This window comes from Entelurus aequoreus, linkage group LG26, assembly GCF_033978785.1.
Source record: "Entelurus aequoreus isolate RoL-2023_Sb linkage group LG26, RoL_Eaeq_v1.1, whole genome shotgun sequence".
In the NCBI taxonomy this organism is placed as follows: Eukaryota; Metazoa; Chordata; class Actinopteri; order Syngnathiformes; family Syngnathidae; genus Entelurus; species Entelurus aequoreus.
In genome coordinates this window covers 27,952,729-27,967,728 of record NC_084756.1, presented here as the reverse complement: position 1 = coordinate 27,967,728, position 15,000 = coordinate 27,952,729, and the positions used below count along the sequence as shown (strand labels likewise).

The window sequence follows — 15,000 nt, the reverse complement described above, 5'->3', positions numbered from 1 at the left end:
ATTTAAAAAACGATACTGATAAAAAAAAAAAAACGATACCGATAATTTCCGATATTACATTTTAAAGCATTTATCGGCCGATAATATCAGACATCTCTAATATATATATATATATGTATATATGTATATATATAAACATGCAGTCGTGGTCAAAAGTTGACATACACTTGTAAAGAACATAATGTCATGGCTGTCCAGAGTTTCCAATAATTTCTACAACTCTTATTTTTTTGTGATAGAGTGATTGGAGCACATACTTGTTGGTCACAAACAACATTCATGAAGTTTGGTTCTTTTATGAATTTATTATGGGTCTACTGAAAATGTGACCAAATGTGCTGGGTCAAAAGTATACATACAGCAATGTTAATATTTGCTTACATGTCCCTTGGCAAGTTTCACTGCAATAAGGCGCTTTTGGTAGCCATCCACAAGCTTCTGGTGGAATTTCTGACCACTCCTCTTGACAAAATTGGTGCAGTTCAGCTAAATTTGTTGGTTTTCTGACGTGGACTTGTTTCTTCAGCATTGTCCACACGTTTAAGTCAGGACTATGGGAAGGCCATTCCAACACCTTAATTCTAGCCTGATTCAGCCATTCATTTACCACTTTTGACGTGTGTTTGGGGTCATTGTCCTGTTGGAACACCCAACTGCGCCCAAGACCCAACCTCCGGGCTGATGATTTTAGCTTGTCCTGAAGAATTTGGAGGTAATCCTCCTTTTGTATTGTCCCATTTATAACACCAGTTCCATTGGCAGCAAAACAGGCCCAGAGCATAATACTACCACCACCATGCTTGTCGGTAGGAATGGTGTTTCTGGGATTAAAGGCCTCACCTTTTCTCCTCCAAACATATTGCCGGGTATTGTGGCCAAACAGCTCCATTTTTGTTTCATCTGACCACAGAACTTTCCTCCAGAAGGTCTTATCTTTGTCCATGTGATGTCAGATGAAACAAAAACTCAACCAGGAGCTTGTGGATGGCTACCAAAAGCGCCTTATTGCAGTGAAACTTGCCAAAAGACATGTAAACAAATAATAACATTGCTGTATGTATACTTTTGACCCAGCAGATTTGCTCACATATTCGGTAGACCCATAATAAATTCATAAAAGAAGCAAACTTCATGAATGTTTTTTGTGAGCAACAAGTATGTGCTCCAATCACTACATCACAAAAAAATAAGAGTTGTAGAAATGATTGGAAACTCAAGACAGCCATGACATTATGTTCTTTACAAGTGTATGTACACTTTTGACCACGACTGTATGTAAAACACCGTTATTTTGAGTGAAAAATGTTCTATACATATATTTTTAAAGATGTACTTTGATATTTCAAGATTTTTTTTCTTCAGTGAGCAGGGAAAAAGTGTCTGAAAAGTCATAATTATTATTATAAAACATAATAAATAGTTGAGGATATAAATAATCACTTCAAGTCAATAGCAAAGTCAAAACAAAAGGTGTCAGTTTCACATTTTCAGAGGCGATAATCAGCGAATAGCGAGTTCTAAACATGGCGGACGGTGACCATCTTGAATCCTGTGATGGTCGTCTTGTTAGAGAGAGTCAGGGAGGCCTGAAGCATCTTTGTCCCTTTCATGCTGGGGAGGAAGTTGATGCGTTGCTTTCCACTTCCTCCTGGACGCAGCGAGAACATCCTGCAAGGAGGAGGAAGCGTTTAAAAAAAACAACAAAAACAAAAGATCAAGTCTGGCTTTGTGTCTAAAAAGATAAGGTAACGTCTTCCTCATAAGCAGATGAATCACAATGAACGCGTTGCTGCACTTCCTTGAAGTCTCAACAGGCGGATTCTCACTGTAATCGTCATAATCAAGATAAAAAACAGTGAGAACTTTTTTGCTTACCTGAAGTTGGCGTGACCTTTGATGAGGCTGCTGCCAGACACGCTCAACAAGCCGCTTACGGGGTGACAAAAGGGATTGGTGAACGTAACGCTGGCTGCTTGCTCTTTGTTCACCGCCACGGTCTCTCCGCCTTCGATCTGAAAGATCATTTAATCATTCTCCTTAGAATGGGCGCTAGATTTAAAGGCCTACTGAAAGCCACTACTAGCGACCACGCAGTCTGATAGTTTATACATCAATGATGAAATCTTAACATTGCAACACATGCCAATACGGCCGGGTTAGATTAGTAAAGTGCAATTTTAAATTTCCCGCGAAATATCCTGCTGAAAACGTCTCGGTATGATGACGTTTGCGCGTGACGTCACGGATTGTAGCGGACATATTGGGACAGCATTGTGGCCAGCTATTAAGTCGTCTGTTTTCATCGCAAAATTCCACAGTATTCTGGACATCTGTGTTGGTGAATCTTTTGCAATTTGTTTAATGGACAATGAAGACAGCAAAGAAGAAAGCTGTAGGTGGGAAGCGGTGTATTAGCGGCCGGCTGCAGCAACACAACCAGGAGGACTTTGAGTTGGATAGCAGACGCGCTACCATGAGTACGCAGCTTTCTTCCAAACATTTGATCGCTTGCCCGTACGGGCGTGCCGCTATGTGCATGTCACGTACGTAACTTTGGGGAAATATATGTACTGTACGAACTTTGCGGAAGTGAACGGTACTTTGGGCTGTGGGATTGAGTGTGTTGTGCGGGTGTTTGAGTTGTATTGGCAGGTTATATGGACGGGAGGGGGGAGGTGTTTGTTATGTGATATTCATTTGTGGCATCTACACCTCCCGCTGCCTCAACAGAGCCAGTGCCATCATCAAGGACAGCACCCACCCTGGCTCTGACCTGTTCCACCTGCTGCCCTCTGGGAAGCGCTACAGGTGCATTAAAACCAAGACGAACAGGCTAAAAAACAGCTTCTTCCCCAGGGCCATAACCACCCTGAACAGACTTCCCCATTGACCCTCATGACTGCCTTCTCTTCGGTGCAATAACCCATTCCACCAACCACCCTGTTTCATGTAGATATTCATGTACATATTCATTTCACCCTCTGTATAGAGTGTACACTTGTTTTATTGCACTGTATGGAATGGCCTCAATCTCGTTACCCTGCGTAATGACAATAAAGCTGATTCTGATTCTGATTCTGAAATATAAGCCTGGTTGTGTTGTGGCTAATAGAGTATATATATGTCTTGTGTTTATTTACTGTTTTAGTCATTCCCAGCTGAATATCAGGTCCCACCCGCCTCTCACAGCATCTTCCCTATCTGAATCGCTTCCACTGCCCTCTAATCCTTCACTCTCACTTTCCTCATCCACAAATCGTTCATCCTCGCTCAAATTAATGGGGAAATCGTCGCTTTCTCGGTCCGAATCGCTCACGCTGCTGGCGGCCATGATTGTAAACAATGTGCAGATGTGAGGAGCTCCACAACCTGTGACGTCACGCTACTTCCGCTACAGGCAAGGCTTTTTTTTTTATCAGCGAGCAAAAGTTGCGAACTTTATCGTCGATGTTCTCTACTAAATCCTTTCAGCAAAAATATGGCAATATCGCGAAATGATCAAGTATGACACATAGAATGGATCTGCTATCCCCGTTTAAATAAGAACATTTCATTTCAGTAGGCCTTTAAGTGCGCCTTATAGTCAGAAAAATACGGTATCTATATTAGATGTTTTTTGGCAGAGACTGTAAAAATGGTATTATTGTGATTGTAGCATTGCAACAAGGAGTTTCTAACATTTTGCCCTGATCATGAACAAAATTATATACACAGTAAAAATAAGGTAACTAAAATCTCATTGATATTAGCAGCTCTTAGTGTAACGCAGTGCAGCAAACCACAATTATAAGTATATTGTTGAATTAATACCTCATGTCAATCAAAACTAGGGCTGCAACATCTAATCGATTAAAATTGATTATAAAAATAGTTGGCGATTAATTTAGTCATCGATTCGTTGGACATATGCTATGCGCATGCGCAGAGGCAATTATTAATATATTTTTTTATTTTTTTATAAACCTTTATTTATAAACTGCAACATGTACAAACAGCTGAGAAACAATAATCCAAATAAGTATGGTGCCAGTATGCTGGGGTTTTTTCAATAAAATACTGGAAAGGATAGAAATGTAGTTTGTCTCTTTTATCCGATTATTAATCGATTAATCGAAGTAATAATCGACAGATTAATCGATTATCAAATTAATCGTTAATTGCAGCCCTAATCAAAACCAAGCCATATTGTTTTCATAATGTATGAACCGTTGTTGTACCTCGATGACAAGCTGTGGGTTGGCGATGTTGAACTCCTCAAAGGCCAGCACGCGCTCCTGAGTGACCATGTCCTCCAAAACCGCAGCCAGGTTGACCAGGTTGTCCCCCACCACGTCCTCGTACTGGAACGGGAGAATCTGCTGCTTCAGGACCTTAACTAAAACGACACACACAAACACATAGAGTAGATGCAAAAGAGTCCCATCAGAGACAAAAATGAACAACTTAGCAACCCGTGGCTCTTTAGTGCCGCCCTAGTGGAAAAAGATGGGGGGAAATCACTTTTTAGTTTTAGTATGTTTTTTGTTTGAGGACAAAGATGACACAAACCTTCCCAATTGTTAATAAGCCCATTGTTTAATATGTTTGTGTGTATGCTTCACTGATGAGAGTATTTGGTGAACATCTTCAATTTGTCGCCATCATGTGGACAAACGTGAGTAACACAGGTTGAAGTGGGCTGTATTGAGCACGAGTGCAAAGCATTCGCTTCTTAAGTTGAGTTTGAGTTTATTTCGAACATGCAAGCATACAACATGATACATCACAATTTCCAGTTTCTCTTTTCAACATCCAAACAACCTTACCTAGTCATGGCGCGGGGGGAAAAAAATTATTAAACCGACACAAAAAGTCTAACGTTACACAACCTGCTCACTGAAATTTGTGGATATTTTAAAAAACATCCAATCAGCATAAAAAAATTAAATTACACCCATTTAAATGGATTACAAGGCATGATGGGAAAACTACAAAACACTCTCTCCACAGTTATTCATGTTTGACTTAACAAGTTAGTGTGGTTAATTATATAATTATCTTATAGGATTGGAAGTAGCATGTGTTTGTATTACGCCACATACCGTATTTTTCGGACTATAAGTCGCTCCGGAGTATAAGTCGCACCGGCCGAAAATGCATTATAAAGAAGGAAAAAAACATATATAAGTCGCACTGGAGTATAAGTCGCATTTTTGGGGGAAATGTATTTGATAAAAGCCAACAGCAAGAATAGACATTTGAAAGGCAATTTAAAATAAATAAAGAATAGTGAACAACAGGCTGAATAAGTGTACGTTATATGAGGCATAAATAACCAACTGAGAAGGTGCCTGGTATGTTAACGTAACATATTATGGTAAGAGTCATTCAAATAACTATAACATATAGTACAGGGGTCACCAACGTGGTGCCCGCGGGCACCAGGTAGCCCGTAAGGACCAGATGAGTAGCCCGCTGGCCTGTTCTAAAAATAGCTCAAATAGCAGCACTTACCAGTGAGCTGCCTCTATTTTTTACATTTTATTTATTTACTAGCAAGCTGGTCTCGCTTTTCCCGACATTTTTAATTCTAAGAGAGACAAAACTCAAATAGAATTTGAAAATCCAAGAAAATATTCTAAAGACTTGGTCTTCTTTTGTTTAAATAAATTCTTTTTTTTTTTTTTTACTTTGCCTCTTATAACTTTCAGAAAGACAATTTTAGAGAAAAAATACAACCTTAAAAATGATTTTAGGATTTTTAAACACATATACCTTTTTACCTTTTAAATTCCTTCCTCTTCTTTCCTGACAATTTAAATCAATGTTCAAGTAAATTTTATTTTTTTTATTGTAAAGAATAATAAATACATTTTAATTGAATTTTTCATTTTAGTTTCTGTTTTTTCGACGAAGAATATTTGTGAAATGTTTCTTCAAACTTATTATGATTAAAATTCCAAAAAAATTATTCTGGCAAATCTAGAAAATCTGTAGAATCAAATTTAAATCTTATTTCAAAGTCATTTGAATTTCTTTTAAAATTTTTGTTCTGGAAAATCTAGAAGAAATAATGATTTGTCTTTGTTAGAAATATAGCTTGGTCCAATTTGCTATATAGTCTAACAAAGTGCAGATTGGATTTTAACCTATTCAAAACATATCATCAAAATTCTAAAATTAATCTTAATCAGGAAAAATGACTAATGAAGTTCCATAAATTATTTTTTAAATTTTTTCAAAAAGATTCGAATAGCTAGTTTTTCTCTTCTTTTTTTCCGTTGAATTTTAAATTTTAAAGAGTCGAAATTGAAGATAAACTATGTTTCAAAATTTAATTGTCATTTTTTTTGTGTTTTCTCCTCTTTTAAACAGTTCAATTAAGTGTAAATATCATTAATTATTAATAATAACATAGAGTTAAAGGCCTACTGAAATGAATTTTTTTTATTTAAACGGGGATAGCAGATCTATTCTATGTGTCATACTTGATCATTTCGCGATATTGCCATATTTTTGCTGAAAGGATTTAGTATAGAACAACGACGATAAAGATTGCAACTTTTGGTATCTGATAAAAAAAGGCTTGCCCCTACCGGAAGTAGCGTGACGTAGTCAGTTGAACATATACGCAAAGTTCCCTATTGTTTACAATGATGGCCGCATGAAGTGAGAGAGATTCGGACCGAGAAAGCGACAATTTCCCCATTAATTTGAGCGAGGATGAAAGATTTGTGGATGAGTAAAGTGCAAGTGAAGGACTAGTGGGGAGTTGAAGCTATTCAGATAGGGAAGATGCTGTGAGAGCCGGGGGTGACCTGATATTCAGCTGGGAATGACTACAACAGTAAATAAACACAAGACATATATATACTCTATTAGCCACAACACAACCAGGCTTATATTTAATATGCCACAAATTAATCCTGCATAAAAACACCTGCGTGTTTGTTATGCTAGCTCCTAGCTCCTCTGCTAGCTCCTAGCTCCATAGAACACGCCAATACAATTCAAACACCTGATCAACACACACAATCACTCAGCCCAAAAGACCGTTTACCTAACCCAAGGTTCATAAAGCTTATATATTTTTAAAAAGTTACGTACGTGACGCGCACATACGGTCAAGTTATCGAATGTTTAGCAGCCAAGGCTGCATACTCACGGTACCTGATATTCAGCTAGGAATGACTACAACAGTAAATAAACACAAGACATATATTTACTCTATTAGCCACAACACAACCAGGCTTATATTTAATATGCCACAAATTAATCCTGCATAATAACACCTGCGTGTTTGTTATGCTAGCTCCTAGCTCCTCTGCTAGCTCCTAGCTCCATAGAACACGCCAATACAATTCAAACACTTGATCAACACACACAATCACTCAGCCCAAAAGACCGTTCACCTAACCCAAGTTTCATAAAGCTTATATATTTTTAAAAAGTTACGTACGTGACGCGCACTTACGGTACGGTACGTGTTATGCTAGCTCCTAGCTCCTCTGCTAGCTCCTAGCTCCATAGAACACGCCAATACAATTCAAACACATGATCAACACACACAATCACTCAGCCCAAAAGACCGTTCACCTAACCCAAGGTTCATAAAGCTTATATATTTTAAAAAAGTTACGTACATACGCAAAAAAAGCCAAAGCTGCATACTCACAGTAGCACGTCTGCGTCTTTGTCATCCAAATCAAAGTAATCCTGGTAAGTGTCTGTGTTGTCCCAGTTCTCTACAGGCGTCTGTGTATCCAAATCAAAAGTCCTCCTGGTTAGAGTCTCTGTTATCCGAGTTCTTCCATCTTGACTGCATCTTTCGGGAATGTAAACAAAGAAGCGCCGGCTGTGTACTGTTGTGGCTGACTACGTTCGAAAAATACGTCCATTTCGCACCGACAACTTTCTTCTTTGCTTGCTCGGCTTCCTTCTCCATAATGCAATGAACATGATTGAAACAGATTCACGAACACAGATGTCCAGAATACTGTGGAATTATGAAATGAAAACAGAGCTTTTTCGTATCGGCTTCAATGTGGAAGGCATACCCGTGTTCGTCGGGCTACGTCACGCGCATACGTCATCCGCAGAGGCGTTTCGAACCGGAAGTTTAGCGGCAAATTTAAAATGTCACTTTATAAGTTAACCCGGCCGTATTGGCATGTGTTATAATGTTAAGATTTCATCATTGATATATAAACTATCAGACTGCGTGGTCGGTAGTAGTGGGTTTCAGTAGGCCTTTAAAGGTAAATTGAGCAAATTGGCAATTTCTGGCAATTTATTTAAGTGTGTATCAAACTGGTAGCCCTTCGCATTAATCAGTACCCAAGAAGTAGCTCTTGCTTTCAAAAAGGTTGGTGACCCCTGATATAGAACATGCTATACGTTTACCAAACAATCTGTCACTCCTAATCGCTAAATTCCATAAAATCTTATACGTCTAGTCTCTTACGTGGATGAGCTAAATAATATTATTTGATATTTTACGCTAATGTTTTCATAATTTCACACATAAGTCGCTCCTGAGTATAAGTCGCACCTCCGGCCAAACTATGAAAAAAACTGCGACTTATAGTCCGAAAAATACGGTAATCCTTTAAAAGTATTCTTCTACTAAGGTCAAAGTGCAAAGGTCCATAACCGGCACTGAAGAAAGTGTCCACAGGAGATTGGGAATCCCATAAGAATGTAGGTGTCAGGAGGAAGATTAAAGACATTAGCAACACCTGGTAGAAGGTCCACAGATAGGGACAGAGGATAGGGTTCGGAGGTCAGCCGACTTAAACTAATCATAGGAATAATGACAAGGAAAGATAGACAGGCCAGACTGTCCCGAATCAAGATTAGACCTACAAGGAGAGGGGGTCTATTAGAAATGGTATTTAAACACAAGTAGATATGTCCGATATAATCGGCCGATAAATGCTTTAAAATGTAATATCGGAAATTATCGGTATCAGTTTCAACCTCCTGATATTCCCGGGAGACTCCCGAATTTCAGTGCCCCTCCCAAAAATCTCGCGGGGCGACCATTCTCCCAATTTCCACCCGGACAACATTATTGGGGGCGTGCCTTAAAGGCACCGCCTTTAGCGTCCTCTACAACCTGTCGTCACGTCCGCTTTTCCTCCACACAAACAGCGTGCCGGCCCAGTCGCATAATAAACGCGGCTTTTACACACTTAAGTGAATGCAATTCATACTTGATCAACAGCCATACAGGTCACACTGAGGGTGGCCGCATAAACAACTTTAACACTGTTACAAATATGCGCCACACTGTGAACCCGCACCAAACAAGAATGACAAACACATTTTGGGAGAACATCCGCACCGTAACACAACATAAACACAACCGAACAAGTACCCAGAACCCCTTGCAGCACTAACTCTTCCGGGACGCTACAATATACACCCCCGCTACCACCAAACCCACCAAATAATGTGTTAATTCCACGACTGTATATATCTGTATCGGTAATTAAGAGTTGGACAATATCGGAATATCGGCAAAAAAGCCATTATCGGACATCTCTAAACGCGGCTTTTACACACTTAAGTGAATGCAATTCATACTTGATCAACAGCCATACTGGTCACACTGAGGGTGTCCGTATAAACAACTTTAACACTGTTACAAATATGCGCCACACTGTGAACCCGCACCAAACAAGAATGACAAACACATTTCGGGAGAACATCCGCACCGTAACACAACATAAACACAACCGAACAAATACCCAGAATCCCTTGCAGCACTAACTCTTCCGGGACGCTACAATATACACCCCCGCTACCACCAAACCCACCAAATAATGTGTTAATTCCACGACTGTATACATCTGTATCGGTAATTAAGAGTTGGACAATATCGGAATATCGGCAAAAAAGCCATTATCGGACATCTCTAAACACAAGTGTTCCAACAGGACAGCAGAATGAATAGATTTAGCACACTTCTTCTCCTAGAGCTGCAGTTCTAGTCCAAGGCGCGCTGAAACAAATAAAGCTTTTTGTTCGACGATTCCTCTTGGCGTCTACTTGGCTCAGCACCCATCGCACGAGCATCAAATATACAACAGTAGGAGCTGAACTTTCACATACTCTTAATATTGCTCGCCCAAAGTAGCAGCAGTTGCTAGCAGTGTTTCCCACACATTCATTTATTTGTGGCGGCCCGCCACGAAAGAATTACGTCCGCCACAAATAGATTTTTTTTTTTTTTTTTTTTGTCCTGTGCAGCTTCTCAGGCAAATCATATAGTTGATGTAGATGCCCATATAGGCTGTTCAGATTTACTTTACAAAAGAGAAGTGTAGGATACTTCTCTTGTTGCCTTATTTGTATTTGACCACTACTGTTTTCTGTTTATTTGTTACTGACTGTGGCAGGACACCTCTGCCTCTGTTTCACTTTATGTTGCTGGTAAATAATATGGTTGTAGTAGTAGGGTAAAGTTGAATTATTTAGTATGCACTAATTAAAGGGGCAGAGCTTTAAGAGACATTTTAGCTTTTATATTTTTATAATATATATTTTTTGTAAGAACCACAATTAATAAATATATTTCAGTGAATGACTTATTGTTCAAATCTGTATATAAATATGTACATAAAGTGTTGTAATTATATTGTAAAATGGATGGATGGATGGACGTTTAAAACAAAACTGTTATTATTAATTAGTAACTATACATTTTTTGAGCCTTTTTAGAGAAAATCATATCATTGAAGTAAATTATGCAAATTACTCGATGATGTCATGTGACCACGCCCGTAGCCACGCCCCCACTGCCACAGGTATCTTGGCAGTTTATGGCAAACACTGGGAAGCTAGATTTGCACCAAGAACCCTCAAGTTTCTGGACGGACGCTCTACCGTCTGAGCCAGGCATGTAATAATCAGTCATTGCATTGGCTTACCTTCCAAAGGTGCCAGCTCTATGACCTTGTGAGCCTCCCAGAAGGTCTCCGAGGGGCTGTTGTTGTACTCTTTGGTCTGAGCGTTGAGGTGGACCTTCATCATCTTCGCCGCGCTCTGCCTGTTGACAACTTTCAAAGCGAAGAGGATGGACGTCCCGGCCACGGGGGTTTTATCCAGCGTCAGAAGCGCGGCCAACCTCTCTGTGGAGAGCAGAGAGATGGTCTGGTGAGCTCGGAGGTTTTGAGCCGGTGGCGACTTCGGACTGACGGTTCTCACTTGTGCCTCTTCTTGGCGTGGAGTTCTCGGACACGGAGGAACGGTTTGACGACATGGAGGAACGGTTCGACGACATGGTTGACGTCAGGCCTGTTGTAGAAGACAAAGACGTGTTTACGACGTGACCAGCAGAAATCATTAAAAAACTAAACTCAGTTGACGGTAGAAAGTCGTTGTCGCAATTGTTGGATATGACTTTAAACCATAACCAAGCATGCATCAATATAGCTCTTGTCTCAAAGTAGGTGTACTGTCATGACCTGTCACATCACCCCCTGACTTATTTGGAGTTTTTTGCTGTTTTCCTGTGTGTAGTGCATGGGTGTCAAACTCTGGCCCGCGGGCCAAATTTGGCCAGCCGTGTAATTTCATTTGGCCCTTGAGGCAATATCAAATTAACATTAGAGCTGGCCCGCCGGTATTATACAGCGGCGGTGCCACTGTTACACCGCATTCACCGCTAATACTCATACTTGCCAACCCTCTCGATTTTCCCGGGAGACTCCCGAATTTCAGTGCCTCTGCCGAAAATCTCCCGGGGCAACCATTCTCCCGAATTTCTCCCGATTTCCACACGGACAACATTATTGGGGGCGTGCCTTAAAGGCACTCTCTTCAACGTCCTCTACAACCTGTCGTCACATACTGTATGCGGTTTTTCACACACACACAAGTGAATGCAAGGCATACTTGATCACCAGCCATACAGGTCACACTGAGGGTGACCATATAAACAACTTTAACACTGTTACAAATATGCGCCACACTGTGAAGCCACCCCAAACAAGAATGACAAACACATTTCGGGAGAACAGCCGCACCGTTAACACAACATAAACACAACAGAACAAATACCCAGAACCCCTTGCACCACTAACTCTTGCGGGACGCTACAATATACACCCCCGCTACCACCAAACCCCGCTCCCACCCACCAAGTTAATGTTGATATTTACCTCAGAAGGCTGCAAATAGAAAAGAGTCATTCAATTTTTTATTTAAATTTTATTTAATATACCATTGATGTTTTTTCGTTTGTTTTTTGAAAGTTGATTTTGCACCATTAAGTTATATAAGCGTTGCTTGTTCCATATTCAGTGTTAAAGCAAATCAGTGTAGCAAACTGAGCAATAATTAACGTTTTATTCATACACTCTCTTGCTACTTTATGTTGATTTAATTAAAAAAAACACACAAAAAAAAACCGATACTGATAATAAAAAAACGATACCGATAATTTACGATATTACATTTTAACGCATTTATCGGCCGATATTATCAGACAGCTCTAGTTTTTATCCTTCTTTGTAGGGACATTGTTGATTGTCATGTCATGTTCGGATGTACATTGTGGACGCACGCCGTCGTTGTTCCACAGTAAGTCTTTGCTGTCGTCCAGCATTCTGTTTTTGTTGACTTTGTAGCCAGTTCAGTTTTAGTTTCGTTCTACTAAGCTTCAATGCCTTTCTTTGTTTATTTTAGATTAGATCTAGATTTAGTTATTGGTCCCCGTTGGGGAAATTCATTTTCACTGCCGTACATTTAAAGTTAAAGTACCAATGATTGTTACAACACACACGAGGTGTGGTGAAATTTGTCCTCTGCATTTGACCCATCACCCCCTGGGAGGTGAGGGGAGCAGTGGGCAGCAGCAGTGCCGTGCCCGGGACTCATTTTTGGTGATTTAACCCCCAATTCCAACCCTTCATGCTGAGTGCCAAGCAGGGAGGTAATGGGTCCCATTTTTATAGTATTTGGTATGACTCGGCCGGGGTTTGAACTCACAACCTACCGATCTCAGGGCGGACACTCTAACCACTAGGCCACTGAGTAGGTAAACAATAGACATTACATGTCACGAACAAAAAGACATCATACATGACCAACACATTTACAGGCTTGTCAGACAGGTCGGCCGGGCTTATTGTTGGTTTAAGCATTAGACACCTTTTTACCTGCACGCTGCCTCCCGCTGTTTCCGACATCTACAAAGCAATTAGCTACCGGCTGCCACCTACTGATATGGAAGAGTATTACACGGTTACTCTGCCGAGCTCTAGACAGCTCCGACACTCAACAACAACACATCATTTGCAGACTATAATTACTGGTTTGCAAAAAATATTTTTAACCCAAATAGGTGAAATTAGATCATCTCCCACGGCACACCAGACTGTATCTCACGACACAGTGGTTGAAAAACACCGGTTTAAAGCCATATCTCATACTTTTGACGTGTTTGTAGTCTCCGGTGACGTTCTGCATCCTGGGTAAGCCCACCGCTTTAGTGCAGATTAGAGGTCCCACTCTGTCCTTGTCCACGCTGCGGCTCACGACGCGACCCTTGCTCACCACCAACGTGTGGACGTCGGCGTTCACCTCAGCGTACACAAAGGGAATGTCGTAGAAGAGGTCGACGCGTCGCTCCTTGATGGCCTTGGCGGGAGCGGGACCGCAACAGAACACTCCTGATAAGAAGCAATATTTTAGAGAGATGTTCTGTTGGGAATAAAAGACGCAAAGAGACGAGACAGACCTCCGCTTCTCTTCTGGGGGGTTGGATCCAAAATCTGCCAGCCGTCCAAGTCACCTTCCAAATCTTTTCGGGTCATCCAACACTCCACCCACACGTGGAAGTTCCTGTTTTAGGATGTCAATAAATAACAAGTGATGAAACAACTGTTTTCTGCTTTTAGGTACAAATTACCTTATATTTTCCCCAGAAAATGTTATCAGAGTTGTTTAAACAGTTGATTACAGGGGTTAGAATAAAGGAATTATTTGGGCTTTAAAGAGGTTGTGTTTTTTTAAGTCTAATACAGGGGTGTCAAACTCATTTTAGATCGGGGGCCACATGGAGAAAAATCTGGTAAAATCACGGCACGATAACTTAAAAACAAAGACAACTTTGTATTGTTTTCACATTCTGAAATTGTACAAATCATAATGTTGTTGTCGTTTGTCTAACACTTGCATGTTGCGGTTAGTAGCATTCTATCTTTATTTGTCGTTATTTATATTTTCTGAATAAATGATGTGATAATGTTCATCGGTCAACTCATTGGTGTTCATTTTCAATCCATCAAGATAAAACAAATTATATCAAAATCAAATTACAGGATGTTATTTATGTAGTTTGATCATTTTCCTCATGTGGTTTATTTTGTATATACACTATATTGCCAAAAGTATTTGGCCACCTGCCTTGACTCACATATGAACTTGAAGTGAAGTGAATTATATTTGTATAGCGCTTTTCTCTAGTGACTCAAAGTGCTTTACATAGTGAAACCCAATATCTAAGTTACATTTAAACCAGTGTGGGTGACACTGGGAGCAGGTGGGTAAAGTGTCTTGCCCAAGGACACAACAGCTGTGACTAGGATGGCGGAAGCGGGGATCGAACCTGGAACCCTCAAGTTGCTGGCACGGCCACTCTACCAACCGAGCTATACCGCCATATAAGTGCCATCCCATTCCTAACCCATAGGGTTCAATATGAAGTCGGTCCACCTTTTGCAGCTATTACGGCTTCAACTCTTCTGGGAAGGCTGTCCACAAGGTTGCGGAGTGTGTTTATAGGAATTTTTGACCATTCTTCCAAAAGCGCATTGGTGAGGTCACACACTGATGTTGGTCGAGAAGGCCTGGCTCTCAGTCTCTGTTCTAGTTCATCCCAAAGGTGTTCTATCGGGTTCATGTCAGGACTCTGTGCAGGCCAGTCAAGTTCATCCACACCAGACTCTGTCATCCATGTCTTTATGGACCTTGCTTTGTGCACTGGTGCACAGTCATGTTGGAAGAGGAAGG

General features: G+C 40.5%; 1 protein-coding gene across 1 annotated transcript in view; it reads right to left on the bottom strand.

Annotated features, from left to right (window-relative positions):
* Window positions 1-1,266: 1,266 nt before the first annotated feature.
* tgm5l (transglutaminase 5, like) overlaps window positions 1,267-15,000 on the bottom strand; it is a 25,239-nt gene continuing 11,505 nt past the window's right edge. Inside the window, exons 7-13 of the mRNA XM_062038309.1 lie at window positions 13,727-13,830; window positions 13,419-13,658; window positions 11,191-11,280; window positions 10,914-11,114; window positions 4,218-4,375; window positions 1,876-2,012; window positions 1,267-1,668 (exon numbers count right to left, since the gene is read on the bottom strand). Coding sequence (XP_061894293.1) covers window positions 1,518-1,668; window positions 1,876-2,012; window positions 4,218-4,375; window positions 10,914-11,114; window positions 11,191-11,280; window positions 13,419-13,658; window positions 13,727-13,830 — 1,081 coding nt within the window. The 3' untranslated portion in view covers window positions 1,267-1,517. The remainder of the gene's footprint in view (window positions 1,669-1,875; window positions 2,013-4,217; window positions 4,376-10,913; window positions 11,115-11,190; window positions 11,281-13,418; window positions 13,659-13,726; window positions 13,831-15,000) is intronic.